The sequence below is a fragment of the Bombina bombina genome, chromosome 4, assembly GCF_027579735.1.
Source record: "Bombina bombina isolate aBomBom1 chromosome 4, aBomBom1.pri, whole genome shotgun sequence".
In the NCBI taxonomy this organism is placed as follows: domain Eukaryota; kingdom Metazoa; phylum Chordata; class Amphibia; order Anura; family Bombinatoridae; genus Bombina; species Bombina bombina.
In genome coordinates, this window is record NC_069502.1 from 527,914,948 (window position 1) to 527,931,880 (window position 16,933).

General features: G+C 42.2%; 1 protein-coding gene across 3 annotated transcripts in view; it reads left to right on the top strand.

The window, feature by feature from the left end:
- The window catches only part of SENP6 (SUMO specific peptidase 6), a 611,027-nt gene that overhangs the window by 135,206 nt on the left and 458,888 nt on the right, over positions 1-16,933 (top strand). For 2 of the 3 annotated variants that reach the window (XM_053710452.1, XM_053710454.1), the window contains exon 4: positions 10,554-10,693. The exons of the other annotated variant lie outside the window; for it this stretch is intronic. In XM_053710452.1, the coding sequence (XP_053566427.1) occupies positions 10,554-10,693 (140 nt within the window). The remainder of the gene's footprint in view (positions 1-10,553; positions 10,694-16,933) is intronic. 3 annotated transcript variants of the gene reach the window in all.

The window sequence follows — 16,933 nt, forward strand, 5'->3', positions numbered from 1 at the left end:
TGGGGGGCAGACTCTCTCTCTTCGCTCAGGCTTGGGCAAGAGATGTTCAGGATCCTTGGGCGCTAGAAATAGTTTCTCAAGGTTATCTCCTGGAATTCAAGGAACTACCCCCAAGGGGAAGGTTCCACAGGTCTCAATTGTCTTCAGACCAAATAAAAAGACAGGCATTCTTACATTGTGTAGAAGACCTGTTAAAAATGGGAGTGATTCATCCTGTTCCATTAGGAGAACAAGGGATGGGGTTTTACTCCAATCTGTTCATAGTTCCCAAAAAAGAGGGAACATTCAGGCCAATTTTGGATCTCAAGATCCTAAACAAATTTCTCAGGGTTCCATCGTTCAAAATGGAAACCATTCGGACAATTCTTCCTACCATCCAGGAAGGTCAATTCATGACCACGGTGGATTTAAAGGATGCGTATCTACATATTCCTATCCACAAGGAACATCATCGGTTCCTAAGGTTCGCCTTTCTGGACAAGCATTACCAGTTTGTGGCACTTCCATTCGGATTAGCCACTGCTCCAAGAATTTTCACAAAGGTACTAGGGTCCCTTCTAGCCTTCTAAGGCCAAGGGGCATTGCAGTAGTACCTTACTTGGACGACATACTGATTCAAGCGTCGTCTCTGCCACAAGCAAAGGCTCATACGGACATTGTCCTAGCCTTTCTCAGATCTCACGGGTGGAAAGTGAACGTAGAAAAAAGTTCTCTATTCCCGTCAACAAGAGTTCCCTTCTTGGGAACAATAATAGACTCCTTAGAAATGAAGATTTTTCTGACAGAGGCCAGAAAATCAAAACTTCTAAGCTCTTGTCAAGTACTTCATTCTGTTCTTCTTCCTTCCATAGCGCAGTGCATGGAAGTAATAGGTTTGATGGTTGCGGCAATGGACATAGTTCCTTTTGCGCGAATTCATCTAAGACCATTACAACTGTGCATGCTCAGACAGTGGAATGGGGATTATACAGACTTGTCCCCGACGATCCAAGTAGATCAGAGGACCAGAGATTCACTCCGTTGGTGGCTGACCCTGGACAACCTGTCTCAAGGGATGAGCTTCCGCAGACCAGAGTGGGTCATTGTCACGACCGACGCCAGTCTGGTGGGCTGGGGCACGGTCTGGAAACCCCTGAAAGCTCAGGGTCTATGGTCTCGGGAAGAATCTCTTCTCCCGATAAACATTCTGGAACTGAGAGCGATATTCAATGCTCTCAAGGCTTGGCCTCAACTAGCAAAGGCCAAATTCATAAGGTTTCAATCAGACAACATGACGACTGTTGCATATATCAACCATCAGGGGGGAACAAGAAGTGACCAAAGTAATTCAATGGGCGGAGCTTCACTCCTGCCACTTGTCTGCAATCCACATCCCAGGAGTGGAAAATTGGGAAGCGGATTTTCTGAGTCGTCAGACATTTCATCCGGGGGAGTGGGAACTCCATCCGGAAATCTTTGCCCACATAACTCAATTATGGGGCATTCCAGACATGGATCTGATGGCGTCTCGTCAGAACTTCAAGGTTCCTTGCTACGGGTCCAGATCCAGGGATCCCAAGGCGACTCTAGTAGATGCACTAGTAGCGCCCTGGACCTTCAACCTAGCTTATGTATTCCCACCGTTTCCTCTCATTCCCAGGCTGGTAGCCAGGATCAATCAGGAGAGGGCTTCGGTGATCTTGATAGCTCCTGCGTGGCCACGCAGAACTTGGTATGCAGACCTGGTGAATATGTCATCGGCTCCACCATGGAAGCTACCTTTGAGACGGGACCTTCTTGTTCAAGGTCCGTTCGAACATCCGAATCTGGCCTCACTCCAACTGACTGCTTGGAGATTGAACGCTTGATTTTATCAAAGCGTGGGTTCTCAGATTCTGTCATTGATACTCTTATTCAGGCTAGAAAGCCTGTAACTAGAAAAATTTACCATAAAGTATGGAAAAAATATATCTGTTGGTGCGAATCTAAAGGATTCCCATGGAACAAGATAAAAATTCCTAAGATTCTATCCTTTCTACAAGAGGGTTTGGAGAAAGGATTATCTGCAAGTTCTTTGAAGGGACAGATTTCTGCTTTATCTGTTTTACTTCACAAAAAGCTGGCGGCTGTGCCAGATGTTCAAGCTTTTGTTCAGGCTCTGGTTAGAATCAAGCCTGTTTACAAACCTTTGACTCCTCCTTGGAGTCTCAATTTAGTTCTTTCAGTTCTTCAAGGGGTTCCGTTTGAACCCTTACATTCCGTAGATATTAAGTTATTATCTTGGAAAGTTTTGTTTTTGGTTGCAATTTCTTCTGCTAGAAGAGTTTCAGAGTTATCTGCTCTGCAGTGTTCTCCTCCTTATCTGGTTTTCCATGCAGATAAGGTGGTTTTACGTACTAAACCTGGTTTTCTTCCGAAAGTTGTTTCTAACAAAAATATTAACCAGGAGATAGTTGTGCCTTCTTTGTGTCCGAATCCAGTTTCAAAGAAGGAACGTTTGTTGCACAATTTGGATGTAGTTCGTGCTCTAAAATTCTATTTAGAGGCTACAAAGGATTTCAGACAAACATCTTCCTTGTTTGTTGTTTATTCTGGTAAAAGGAGAGGTCAAAAAGCAACTTCTACCTCTCTCTCTTTTTGGCTTAAAAGCATCATCCGATTGGCTTATGAGACTGCCGGACGGCAGCCTCCTGAAAGAATCACAGCTCACTCCACTAGGGCTGTGGCTTCCACATGGGCCTTCAAGAACGAGGCTTCTGTTGATCAGATATGTAGGGCAGCGACTTGGTCTTCACTGCACACTTTTACCAAATTTTACAAATTTGATACTTTTGCTTCTTCGGAGGCTGTTTTTGGGAGAAAGGTTTTGCAAGCCGTGGTGCCTTCCATCTAGGTGACCTGATTTGCTCCCTCCCATCATCCGTGTCCTAAAGCTTTGGTATTGGTTCCCACAAGTAAGGATGACGCCGTGGACCGGACACACCTATGTTGGAGAAAACAGAATTTATGCTTACCTGATAAATTACTTTCTCCAACGGTGTGTCCGGTCCACGGCCCGCCCTGGTTTTTTAATCAGGTCTGATGAATTATTTTCTCTAACTACAGTCACCACGGTATCATATGATTTCTCCTATGCATATTCCTCCTTTACGTCGGTCGAATGACTGGGGAAGGCGGAGCCTAGGAGGGATCATGTGACCAGCTTTGCTGGGCTCTTTGCCATTTCCTGTTGGGGAAGAGAATATCCCACAAGTAAGGATGACGCCGTGGACCGGACACACCGTTGGAGAAAGTAATTTATCAGGTAAGCATAAATTCTGTTTTTTCTCCCAATCAGGTCCCTAACGGTTTTATAATTATTAGGAACATTTTCAAGGAAGCCTCTGACCCTTTACAGCACTCTGGCAACTCTAGGGGCACTTTTATTATTTAGGTAAAATTATGGCCCTTTAAGAAGACCAGCATTAGCTTAGTGCAATTTGCTGTTTTATAGAGGAGGCTCTGGTTGGGCTGGGGGCCAAAATTTTGGCATCATCAAGGAGTTGCTATGCTTGGTGTACAATTATTTATTAAAAATTAACCAAAAGTATTTCCTTCCTAAGATAGGGAGAGTCCACAGCTTCATTCCTTAATGTTGGGAAATACAACACCTGGTCACCAGGAGGGGGCAAAGACACCACAGCCAAAAGCTTAAATATCCCTCCCGCTTCCTCATTACTACCCCAGTCATTCTTTCCTTTCCTCACGTTAGGAGGTGGCAGAGAAGTGTCAGAAGGTTCGGAGAGTCCTGAAAAAGGGTATCTGCTCTTCGAGATAGGACTGGAGTTTTAAGCAGTCATGTCAACCTCTCAGTGAGAGTATTGATGAAAGTTACAGTTTTAAGATGCAGGGAAAGTTTTTCTGCGAAACCATCCAGACTACTGCTAACAGCTCCTAAGCAATCAGTGTTGACGAGTTTCACTGCCTGCTTTCTCTCACTCAAGTCCATGTCAGTAGCGCTGCTATAAGACTGTAACACTTGAGAGGCTGTGTTCTCTTCCACAGCATGGATCCTGGAGGTAAGATCGTTTCAATTTTTACACATAAAACACTATAACAGGGTCACAGTGTGGCTCCTTTATACCTTGATAGGATCCAGGGTTAATATCCTCTGAGGTGGGTTTATTAAACAGTTTGGGTTAATTAATCAGTGTATATATTATTTACATGCTGCTTTGTGTGATTTTTTTTCCTGGGCTGATAGACTGTGTGTTTTTGGCTGGAACAAATAGTTTTCACTTTCGTTTTTTAAAGTGTTGCACAGCTCCTATTACTTGCTGTACTTGTAATAAATGGGAAAGTACTGTCTTGCACTCCATGTGACCAGGTGTGGTCTATGTTCATTTCCTCCATTCCAGCTGAGACTTGAACCTGAGGAGAGCATTTCCTCTGTTAACACTTTGGGTCTAGGAGGTGGTTAGTGCCCCAGCCATTGGGAGTATAAAGGTGCAGTTTTCTATAATAAAAAACGTGTGTCCCGTGAGACTACTATCCTTCACATTATCCACTCCACATGCAGTTCCCCATAGCACATCTAATCCTCCATCCAGTCTGCGGATATGACTAATAAGTCCAGACTCCTTTCTCTTCCCTTCAAGGGAAAGATTTTATTCAGTCCAGGCCTGGACTCCATTATTTCTACAGTTACCGGAGGCAAGGGTGCCTTCCTACCGCAAGATATTTGTTCCTTTCGTTCTGACAAATCCCAACGACAATAATCCTCCTCCAAGCCCGAGCAACCCAAGAGTACTTGGAAGCCGGCTCAGTCCTGGAATAAATCAAAGCAGAATAATAAGCCTGCCAAAAACAAATCAGCATGAAGGGGCGGCCCCCGATCCGGGATTGGATTGTGTAGGGGGCAGACTGTCTCTTTGTCAAGATGCCTGGTTCAAGGACGTACATGATCCGTGGGTCCTGGAGGTGGTATATCAGGGATACAAGATAGGCTTCAAATCTCATTCGCCAAGGGGCAGATTTCTTCTCTCAAATCTGTCTACCAGAACAGAGGGATGCCTTTCTAGGGCGCATTCGGGATCTATCCTCCTCAGGAGTTGTTGTCCCGGTGCCTATCAAAGAAAGAGGTTTGGGGTTTTATTCAAACCTTTTCGTGCTCCCAAAGAAGGACGGAACTTTCCGCCGAATTCTGGACCTAAAGTGGCAATTTCTCAGTGTCCCTTCCTTCAAGATGGAGACGATAAGGATCATCCTTCCTTTAATTCAGGTAGGCCAGTTTATGACCACTATAGATCTGAAGGACGCTTACCTTCATGTTCCAATCCACAGGGAACACTTTCAGTTCCTGAGGTTTGCATTCCTGGACTAGCACTTCCAGTTCCTTGCCCTTCCGGTTGGCCATAGCTACTGCACCAAGAATCTTTACAAAGGTTCTGGGGGCTCTTCTAGCCATTGCCAGAACTCGGGGTATTGCGGTAGCACCATACTTGGACGATATTCTGGTGCAAGCACGATCCTTTCGTCTTGCGGAAGAATTCTCAGAATCCCTTCTCAGTCTTCTTAGATCACATGGTTGGAAGATAAACTTGGAAAAGAGTTCTCTTATCCCAAGTACCAGGGTGGAATTCCTGGGTACTATAATAGACTCCATATCTATGAGGATATTTCTAACAGACCAAAAACGTTGCACGCTAACTTCGGCATGTCTTGCCCTCCGAACCTCCTTGAGTCCCTCTGTGGCTCAGTGTATGAAGGTGATTGGTCTCATGGTGTCCTGCATGGACATCATTCCTTTTGCCAGGTTCCGTCTCAGACCTTGACAACTGTGAATGCTGAGGCAGTGGAACGGCGATCATTAAGATCTGTCACAACAGATTGTATTAAACAGCCAGTCGAGAGAATTGCTCTCTTGGTGGCTCTGACCAGATCATCTGTCCCGAAGGACATGCTTCTTAAGACCATCCTGGGAGATTGTGACTACGGATGCAACCCTACTCAGATGGGGAAGGTTTGGGGTGCCAGGAAGGCACAGGGGTTGAGAACTCAGGAGGAGTCCTCCCTCCCGATCAATATTTTGGAACTACAGGCAATCTTCGAGGCCTTGAAGGCTTGTCCACTTCTGGGTTCATCCCAGTTTATCAGATTCCAATCGGACAATATAACCTCGGTGGCTTACATCAACCATCAGTGGGAACGAGAAGTTCCTTGGTGATGAAGAAAGTATCTCAGATTTTGCTGTCAGTGATCTACATTCCGGGTGTGGACAACTGGGAGGCGGAGGTGGATTTTCCCAGCAGGCAATCCTTCCATCCAGGGGAATGGTCTCTCCATCCTGAGGTGTTTGCAGAGATATGCAGCAAGTGGGGGACGCTGAAGATAGATCTCATGGCATCCTGTCTCAATACCAAGCTACCCAGGTACGAGTCGAGGTTGAGGGGTCCCCAAGCGGATCTAATAGATGCACTAGCAGTGCCCTGGAGGTTCAAACTCATATATGTTTTCCTCCATTACCGCTTCTTCCTCGGGTGGTGGCTCGCATCAAGCAGGATCGGGTATCAGTAATCCTGATTGCTCGATCGTGGCGGCAAAGGACGTGGTTTCCGAAACTAGTGGGGATGTCCTCATCTCCTCTGTGAAAGTTACCTTGTCGCAGAGACCTGCTGATACAAGGTCCAAGGTTTGGAGGACCTACTTATTCTGGCGTGAAGAGCGTGGTTTTTCCTGGCACAGAGTTTAGGTTGCCAGGATCTTATCTTTTCTCCAGGATGGGCTGGAGAAGGGCCTTTCTGCTAGTTCCCTGAGGGGACAGATTTCGGCCCTGACGGTTTTATTGCACATTATACTGGCTGAGCTTCCAGGTGTGCAATCCTTTGTTAAGGCTCTGATTTAGTATCAGACCTGTGTTTAGATCTGGGGCTCCTCCTCGGAGCCTAAATCTTGTTCTTCGGGTTTTGCAACAGGTTCCGTTTGAGCCTCTGCATTCCGCTGACATTAAATTGTTATCTTGGAAGGTTCTATTTTTATTGGCTATTGCCTCTGCGCGCAGAGTTTTTGAGATCTCTGCTTTGCAATTTGAGCCCCCTTATCTGATTTTTCATGCAGATAAGGCAGTTTTACATACTAAATTAGGTTTTCTTCCTAAGGTTGTGTCAGATCGCAACATCAATCTGAAGATTGTGGTTCCTTCCTTTTGTCCTAATCTTTCTTCATCGAAGGAACGCTTACTTCCCAATTTGGATGTTGTTTGCGCCTTGAAATTCTATCTTCAGGCTACTGAGGAGTTTAGACAATCTTCCTCTTTGTTTGTTCTCTATTCGGGGAAGCATTGGGGTCAGAAGGCTACTTCGACTTCCCTATCATTTTGGTTAAGGAGTTTCTTCCGCTTAGCTTACGAAACAGCGGGACATTGTCCTCCTGAGAGGATAACGACTCATTCCACTAGAGCAGTGGCTTCCTCTTAGGCCTTTACGAACGAGGCCTCTATGGATCAGTTTTGTACGGCGGCTACCTGGTCCTCCTTACATACTTTTTCAAATTTTTTTGATGTTTTTGCTTTGGCTGAAGCAGCTTTCGGGCGAAAAGTTTTACAGGCTGTGTTGCCCTTCCGAATAGGGTTCACCTCTTCCTTTTTGTTCCCTTCCATTATTCATTCAGTGTCCTCTAGAGCTTGGGTATAGTTTTCCCAAAAGTAAGGAATGAAGCCGTGGACTCTCCCTAGTCCACGGCCCCGCTCGTTTTTTCTCGTCTATGGGCGGTCCCCTATTATTTATTTTAATCTTCTGGCCCTATTTATACTCTGTTTCTCCTACTTTTCCTTGTTCACTCGGCAGAATGACTCGGGTAATGGGGAAGGGGGAGGGATATTTAAGCCTTTGGCTGGGGTGTCTTTGCCTTCTTCTGGTGGCTAGGTGTTGTATTTCCCAACAGTAAGGAATGAAGCCGTGGACTCTCCCTATCCGGAAGGAAAGGATTTTATCTGGTAAGCATAAATTACGTTTTTTACTATATGTGAACACCGGCTTTTCTCTCAGTGATTGTTCTGCCCCCTTGTGTTCCCGAACTTTTTCTCTATCAATGTGGGGCCTCAGCAACTGGATTTTTACTACAACATTTTCGGACAGATTCTAACCTTATTTCCAGTGCCTACCAGTCCCATGAAGGGGGTGAGTACCCATACAGGAGGGGCTAGGGGCTGCTTAAGTGCATACTAAACCCATTTTTTTTCTTGATTCAGATAGAGCATGCAATTTTAAGCAACTTTCTAATTTACTCCTATTATAAATTTGTCTTCGTTCTCGTGCTATTTTTGATTGAAAAGTAGGAATGTACAGCTTAGGAGCCATCCCATTTTTTATTCAGCACCGGGGTAGCGCTTGCTGATTGGTGGCTAAATGTAGCCACCAATAAGCAAAGCTATCCAGGGTTCTGAACCTAAAATGGGCCATCTCCTAAGCTTTATATTTTTGCTTTCCAAATAAAGATAGCATGAGAGAGAAAAAAAATTGATAATAGGAGTAAATTATAAAGTTGCTTAAAATTGCCTGCTCTATCAATGGATATAAAATCAGCTTGTAATATAACTTGGCCAGGTATAGAGTGTTGGACTCAAAACAAGGCTGTAGTCAATAATTTACTGTCCTCAACAAATTGACTACAGCCTTGTTTTGAGTCCAACACTCTATACCTGGCCAAGGTATATTACAAGCGGATTTTATATCCTTTGATCTTTCTGGGACCCTTTTAGCGCTTTTTCTTTTCCTTCTTTCTTACTTTATCATTCATATTTGATAGTGCTATCAAATATAAACAATAGAATATAGCAGCTTTAAGGTATTCCACAAAAATATTGTTCTGGGGGAGAAAAACACACTCAATTATTGGACAGCGCTTGAAACAGGACATTTAGGACATTTTCGATCGCTCAAAATTCGTAATGGACTTACAGGACATAGATCTGATGACCTCTCATTTAAAACGCAAGCTTCCAAGCTAGTGTGCGAGATCCAAGGATCCAGAGACTCTCCTAATAGATGCCTTGGTGTGTCCATGGGACTTTCATCTAGCATACCCTTTTCCAAAAATCATACTTGAACCATACAGGAGTCAACGTCAGTAATATTAATTGCTCCAGCCTGACTCCGCAAGATTTGGTATGCGGATATAGTGCAGATGGTTCTTGCGTTCCATGGCTCTTCCTCTGTTGTCTCAATGTCCTTTTTTCATCAGGATCTCTTAAGTCTACATTTGATGTCGCGGAACTTTAACGCCTAGTTTTATGACATAGAGGTTTTGCAGATGTATCACTGCATTTGGAAGGCATTTATAAAATTGTTATTCCAGATGTTTTTCTTGGTATTACTTTAGGATTCCTAGACTCCTTCAGTTTTTCACAGGATGTCTTTGACAAGTGTTTGTCCGCTAATTCCTAAAATGTAGCATTTCTGCTTTGTCTGTTCTTGTTTATAGGAAGCTGGCTAAACTTCTTGAGGTTCAAATTTTTTTCCAGGTATTAGTTAGAATTAGGCCACTTGTGAATACTATTTCTCTACTCTGGAATCTGAATTGAATTTTCTCTGCATTCAACATTGTTTGTTGCAACCAATGCAGTCCATTGATGTTTACTTTTATCTTGGAAAGTACTCTTACTATTAGCAATCTCTTCAGCAAGGAGAGTTTTTGAGTTGTTAACCTTGTCTTGTGATTCTCCATTTCTAATTATTCACAAGGAGAAGGCTATACTGTCCTAAATACGATTTTCCTCCTATGGTAATTTTTAAGGAAAATACCAATAAAAAAATGGTTGTTCCTTCTTTGTGTTCAGATCCTGCTAACTCTAAGTTTACGACTATTACATTTTCTTGAGGTATTTCAATGCTTTGATGCTCTATATCCATGCTACTAAAGATTCCAGACAAACTTCTAGTTTTTCTCTACTCTGGGACTCATAAAGGGCAGAAAGCTACTAAGGTAGCATGGGCCTCTTAGCTAAAAAAGTGAGTCACAAGGCTTTATTAAATTTGGGAAAGTCGCCTCCTAACCGTATTATAGCTCTTCTTAAGAGCAGTTGCAATATCAAGTTTTTTTTTGTTTTTTTTAAATAGAAATTCTGCTTCTTTGGAGCTGATTTGCAAATATGCAACGTCTTCTCTGCTTATTTTTTTCAGATTTTATCACTTGAAAGTTTTTTACTTTTTCGCAAATAGCTTTTGGCAGGATAGTCTTTCAGGCCGCAGTGTCGGCTAATTAAGAACTGCCAGAAAAAAATTGTCTCATCCTTTCCGTAACAGACCATCAGCTTGGATATTAATCCCATATGTTTTGGAAGATTGTGGACCACCATCATTTTAAGAAAGAAAACAAAATTTTGTCTTTCCTACCTATGTTTCCTAGTCTTTACTCTGCTATATGTTAAACTGAGAGAGATGGGGAGGTGGGAGGGATTTTAAGCTTGGATATGGGTTCTTGACCTCCTTCTAATGGCGGGAAATATATTTAATATGTTATGGAGGACTGTGGACCATCATTATTCCGAAAGATGCGAATTCATCAGGTAGGCATAACATTTTTTTTTTCTTGTGCAGCCCAAGCAGATTAGATCTGGACCAATCAGATGTCTTGAACCCCTTAAAACATATGAAAGAAAGACCAGAGCCTTACACTTAAAATCTATAAGAGGAAATGCCATTGGTCTCAACATGTTGGGAGCCAATAAGAAGCTCGGGTAAAGTATTAATCAAATTGCTTAAAACTTTTTTGTTTTTTTTTATATCCATGTTTTTTGTTCCATATTTATGCATATTTAACAGCTCAGTTAAACAATATTAACATTCGACTTTTAAGGGACATATCAAGTATACAGTAGAAGCCAAAATCCTGCTTGTTATAATATTTACAGTTCGCATTACTATATTTCTCTCCTATGGCATGGAGAGTCTGCGACTTCATTCCAATTACTAGTGGGATATTCACCTCCTGGCCAGCAGGAGGAGGCAAAGAGCACCCTAGCAGAGCTGTTAAGTGTCACTTCTCTTACCCATAACCCCCAGTCATTCTTTTCCTCTTTGATCAGGAGGATGGTGAAGATTAGTGTCTGAGAAGATTTTTATTTATTTTTTATTTTTATTGAGGACATCAAAAACCAGAGGAGATGGAGATCTGATAATAAATAAAAGAAAAGAAAAATATACAATGTATTGGATATTCACATCATATATGAGTGAGAAAAGATAAATCAAGTCATAGTCAACATTTTATTTTCCCCCGCATCAATATAGTAGGTCACTCTCGGACCATTTAAAGGTGTTCTTGTCAAAGTCCAAGGGTACATTTTAACTGAAGCTCTAGAAAACAGCATCTGGTAATGTATCCATTTTAAAGTGATATAGGTAGATATATATTTTGATGCTAATGTCAAAACCAAACACATTAAGATTATACAGCGCAATAAAACTTACTTTTAACATGAGTACATTTATATAACATTTCTTAAGCCACATGTTATTAAGGAAAGACCTAGATTAAATACATAATGCTAAATATCAGAATTGTATTCTATATTAAAAGCATAAGAGGCTGGCTTAACATGAACCTTTCAAACTTATCTAAATTACCATGTGGTATCGTTCTGTGCATAATTTTTTTGTGTTCCACATTAAGATTACTTGCATTTAAGTAATTATGTTATGGAGAAATATATACATTTGGGCAACATACAATAGTGTACTTAACGGTATGGTTATCCTCCCTTCAGTCCCGGCCGCTGACCTTGAAGAGTAATATCACTATTATTTCAGTATTGTAGCTAGAAACATTAGTACATTTGTCCCTATAGTTCTTAATCTGCATTTATTGTATAAGTTGTTTCCCCAGGAGCCCCCACAAACCCCCTCACGAAACACTGGGATGTAAACATGGGTGAAATATAGCATATCAGTAGGTATTCTATAGGTATTACATTGGTGCACCTCTGTAAAGCTTATATTTTTGTTCTAGTTAAATCCTATGTTAATGTGGAATCTGACAATGTCATGTATGGTTCAATGTTATACTGCTATTGAAAAAAAATACACACATGGGTTATTAAGCCAATGATAGAAAAAACATTCAACGTAAAAAAACAGAATAACATTCTGTCAACGTGTTTAAGAACTAAACTTTTAAGGTTATAACTGGCTGTGGCGCTGGAATATGATCAGTTCCTAATCTTCATGCTTTTGGCTTTAAAAGAGAAACGTTTTTTATGGTAGCGTTTGAGTCACATAGCAAGTATGTGCCATCACTTTTTAGGTACTCAAGGTGGATCCACTTTGATGTATTTTGGATGTCGTTGTGTAACATATAACTTATAAAAATTATCTACTTGTTTTGAGCCCTGTTATGTAGTGTTGTAGATGGAGGGAGATTCTGGTATGCGGATTTAGTGTCCCGAGGGTCCCCTACCAACCCCCTACTGGGGTAATAGTTATCGAAGATCCTCTCTCCTTCAGTAGACTATTCCGTGCTCTTTAGGGGCCATAATTTGGTGGCTTCAAAGTAGATGAGTCTGCCTTTATAATAGCCTCTAGTAGTGTGTTGTGTGATGGCTCTGTTTGCTCTGGGCTATGTTACGGTCTGATCTTTATGGAAGCAGTTTTTTTTGTAGGTTTGCATCCTTTTTGCTTGGTGCCTGATATAGGTGGAATCGCTTCCAGAGTTCCACTGAAGGTATTCACTTTTGCATTGTTGGTTGTAAGTCAAGCCATTGGGTAATCCATCGGTGTTTTATCCATAAGGTGCTGAAAAAATATCTCTAGCTTTTGCCAGTACTTACTAGTTAGTGACGCCACTTGGGTCTGACAAAGCCATCATCGTCATGTCTTCCAATTGGTTTAGATCGATATCTTCTATGATATGTAGTCAGTATTCTTTAAGCTAAACGTTTAGTTTGTAAGGATTGCTGAGATGGATCAGTGTGTTCTGTTAAGGCAGGTACCTCGGCCAGCTGAGGGGGAAGCGCCGCCTGTTGAGTGCCGCTGCGCCAGGCCTTTAATATCTGATTCCAAGCTCCGGTTTCACAAATACAGCCTGTATTGCTATATATTTGGCACCATTATATGATGTGATACTTCTTGGGACAGATTAAAGTATTTTGCTGTGGTTGTTCTCGTTTAACCGGCGTATTAGATGAGATTCACCCGGTGCCCTGGAGAATGCGACCATTCCCAGTCGTGGTTCAGACACGCCCTCGGTCTGAGAAGATTTAATCCTTTAATGGGTACTTTTCCCTGCAAGCAAGGATTGGGGTCTAGCTTTGTCCATGTAAATCTCTTTAGTAAGAGTAGTGGTGGCTTTTAGCAGTTAGAAGGCGGCGAGGCTGTCTTTGCTTTACTTCTAACATTATTGCTACTCCTGTTCTAGAAAGCCAGAGTTGGTTACTCTCTCCTCTCTTTTTCTACAGGTTCCTGATAGAGAGTAAGTGTTCTTTCACACCTTGTTAGCTGTCTTTCTGCCTGACAGCTGGATCTTCAGGTAAGTGCTTTTGTCTTTTAGGTACTGAAGACTTGCTTTTTAAGAGGTTTATCGCTTCACTGGATCTCATATGGGACATATTTGATCCTTTATTAAGGGTAAATCTGGGGCAGCTTGCAGGTTCTATGTATGTGTGAGAGACTAAGGGGTTAATTGTTTACCTTATCAGAGATGGCTGAAGGCACATTTTGGAGTTTTTTATTTACAATATGGGAAATAAAGATGTTATGGTAACATATAGATTTCCTTAAACTTTTCACTTCAGAATTTATCTGATAGAAACGCGCGCCTTTAGCCTGTGGCTCCGTTTCTTTTGCTGCTGCTCACATGACTACTAGCTCTTCCGTTTGTAATGCGGAGCTGCGTCATTTTCATTGAGTCTTCTTCTGTGGCGATATCTTTTTTCTGACCTGCTGGAGAGTCCTGCATCCTCTTGTATTAGTTGCAGCTTCTGGACCGGTTACGTTAGGATACCTCAGTCAGACTGAGGTTTAGAGGTGCAATCTTTTATTTTCCCAACATTTTTTATACTTTGCGTTATACCGCTCTGAAGGCTTACTCTCCTTAATGTGACATGGTTACTTTTATCAGGTTATTTATTATTCCTTTTTTATTATTGGGTACTATTTTAGCTATGGACACAGAACAGGAGTCTGTTTCTTTTGATAAATGCTTATTATGTTTAGAGGCCCAAATTGTTTTACCTATGCAATATTGTTCCTCATGTTTAGCTAAGACTCTAAAATTTAAAGATAAGTTTACTCCCTTCTGAGCCTATTGTCTCTCAGGATAATGCTGTTCAGGATATGCCACAGCTTTCTCCTCAAACGTCCCAAGCCTTAATGGTCTCGCATACAGTGCCCTGCGGTTCCTCTCGGCCTCCTGGAGGAATTTATTTGCCAGGAGATTTTGCAGCACAGATAAATTCTGCGGTGCCTGCAGCTTTATCTGCTTTCCCTGTTGCGGGTAAGAGTAATAGGAAATAAAATCCTATTTATGCTAGTAAGGTGTCTGACCCATCTTCTTCTGCAATAGTTGACCTCTCCCATATGTCTGATGAGGAGGATTCCTCAGTAGCTTCTGAGGGTGAAATCTCAGATTCTGACATTGTAAGGGAAAATTCGACTGATTCTGAAAAAGTTAATTTCATATTTAAACTTGAACACCTCCGTTTACTTCTAAAGGAGGTCCTAGCTACTTTGGACGACTCCGACCCTTCTATCGCTGTCAACCCTAAAAAAAAATCTAGTAAACGTAATAAATATTATGATGTTCCTCCTTCTGTGGAAGTATTTCAGTTCCAGACCGTATGTTGGAAATTATAGCACAGGAATGGGATAAGCCAGGGATTCCCTTTTCCCCTTCTCCAGTTTTTAAAAAGATGTTTCCTGTTGCTGACTCCATTCAGGATTTGTGGCGCACTGTGCCTAAGGTGGAAGGAGCTATCTCTACTCTAGCCAAAAGAACTACGATTCCTATAGAGGATAGCTGTTCTTTCAAGGATCCCATGGATAAGAAGCTTACTTAAAAAAGATGTACATTTATCAGGGATTACAGTGGCAACCTGCTGCAAGTATTGCTACGGTTGCAGGTGCAGCATCTTATTGGTGTAATGCCTTGTCTGAGCTGATTTTAGAAGAGACTTATATAGAGGAGATCCAATATAGGATAATGGCTCTTAAACTGGCCAATTCTTTTATTTCTGATGCCAACATGCAAGTCATTAGACTGGGAGCCAAGATGTCTAGCTTCGCTGTTCTAGTTTGCAGGGCTCTGTGGCTAAATTCTTGATCGGCTGATGTAACTTCCAAGTCCAAGCTACTATCTTTACCTTATAAGGGTAAGACTCTTTTTAGTTCTGGTCTGGCGGAGATAATTTCTAAGATTACAGATGGAAAGGGGTCTTTCCTACCTCAGGACAAGAAGAATAGACCTAAGGGTCGCCAAAGTTCTAATTTTCGTTCCTTTCCTAACTTAAAAGGACAGAAGTCTCCCTCTTCCTCTTCCAAGCCGGAGCAGTCCAGCCTTCATCTGATGCTAAATCAGCATGAAAGGTCCGCCCTTGGTCCAGTGTTGAATCAAGTGGGGGGGGGGGGGAGGGGCAGGCTTTCTTTTTTTCGACTAGCTTGGATACGTGATGTCCCAAATCCTTGGGCTGTGGACATAGTATCATAGGGTTACATAATAGGATTCATTCTCTCAAGATTATCTGCAGACCAGGTAAAAAGAGAGGCCTTCTTAAACTGTGTATAGGACTTATCCTCCCAGGGAGTGATTGTTCCATTTCCTGTAAGGGAACAGTGTCAAGGATTCTATTCAAATTTATCGGTGGTTCCCAAAAAGGAGGGAACGTTCTGTCCCATTTTAGACCTAAAATGTCTCAACAAATTTCTCAGGGTTCCGTCCTTCAAGATGGAAACCATTTGTTCCATTCTTCCCTTGGTCCAAGAGGGTCAGTTCATGACGACCATAGACCTGAAGGACGTGTGTCTTCATGTTCCCGTTCACAGGGATCATCACCAGTTCCTGAGTTTCGCTTTTCTGGACAAGCACTTCCAATTTGTTGCACTTCCGTTTGGCCTTGCCACAGCTCCTAGAATATTCACAAAGGTTCTGGGGGCTCTTTTGGCAGTGGTCAGGTCTCAGGGAATTGTGGTAGCGCTTTACCTAGATGACATCTTGGTTCAGACGTCATCTTTTCAACTAGCAAATCTCATACAGAGTTGTTGTTGTCTTTTCTATGTTCCCATGGATGGAAAGTGAATCTGGAAAAGAGTTCCCTTGTTCCAGCTACAATGGTGTTTTTCTTAGGGAGAATCAAATTCCCTGTCCATGAAGATTTGTCTGCCGGATGTCAGAAAATCCAAACTTCTTACTTTGTGCCTGTCTCTTCAGTCTGCTATTCGTCCATCAGTGGCTCAATGCATGGAGGGAATTGGTCTGATGTCTGATTCTCTGAAGCTGTCTGCTTGGAGATTGAATGCCTAGTTTTGACTGGATGTGGTTTTTCTGAGGCAGTCATTGATACCATGCTTCAGGCTCGTAAACTGGTTACTCGCAAGATTTATCATAAGGTATGGCATAAATACCTTATTATTGGTGCAAATCTAAGGGTTTCTCCTGGAGTTGATAGAGAATTCCCCACATTTTATATTTTCTTCAGGATGGCCTAGAGAAAGGTTTGTCAATCAGTACTCTGAAGGGTCAGATTTCTGCGCTGTCTATTATTTTGCACAAATGTCAGGCAGATTTGCCAGATGTCCAAGCTTTTGTTCAGGACCTGGTCAGAATCAGGCCTGTGTTTAAACCTGCTTCTCCTCCTTGGAGCCTTAAACTTGTTCTTAACGTTTTGCAGCAAGCTGCGTTTGAGCCGATGCATTCTTTTTATATTAAATTGTTATCTTGGAAGGTTTTGTTTCTTCTTGCTATTTCTACCGCTTGCAGAATTTCTGAA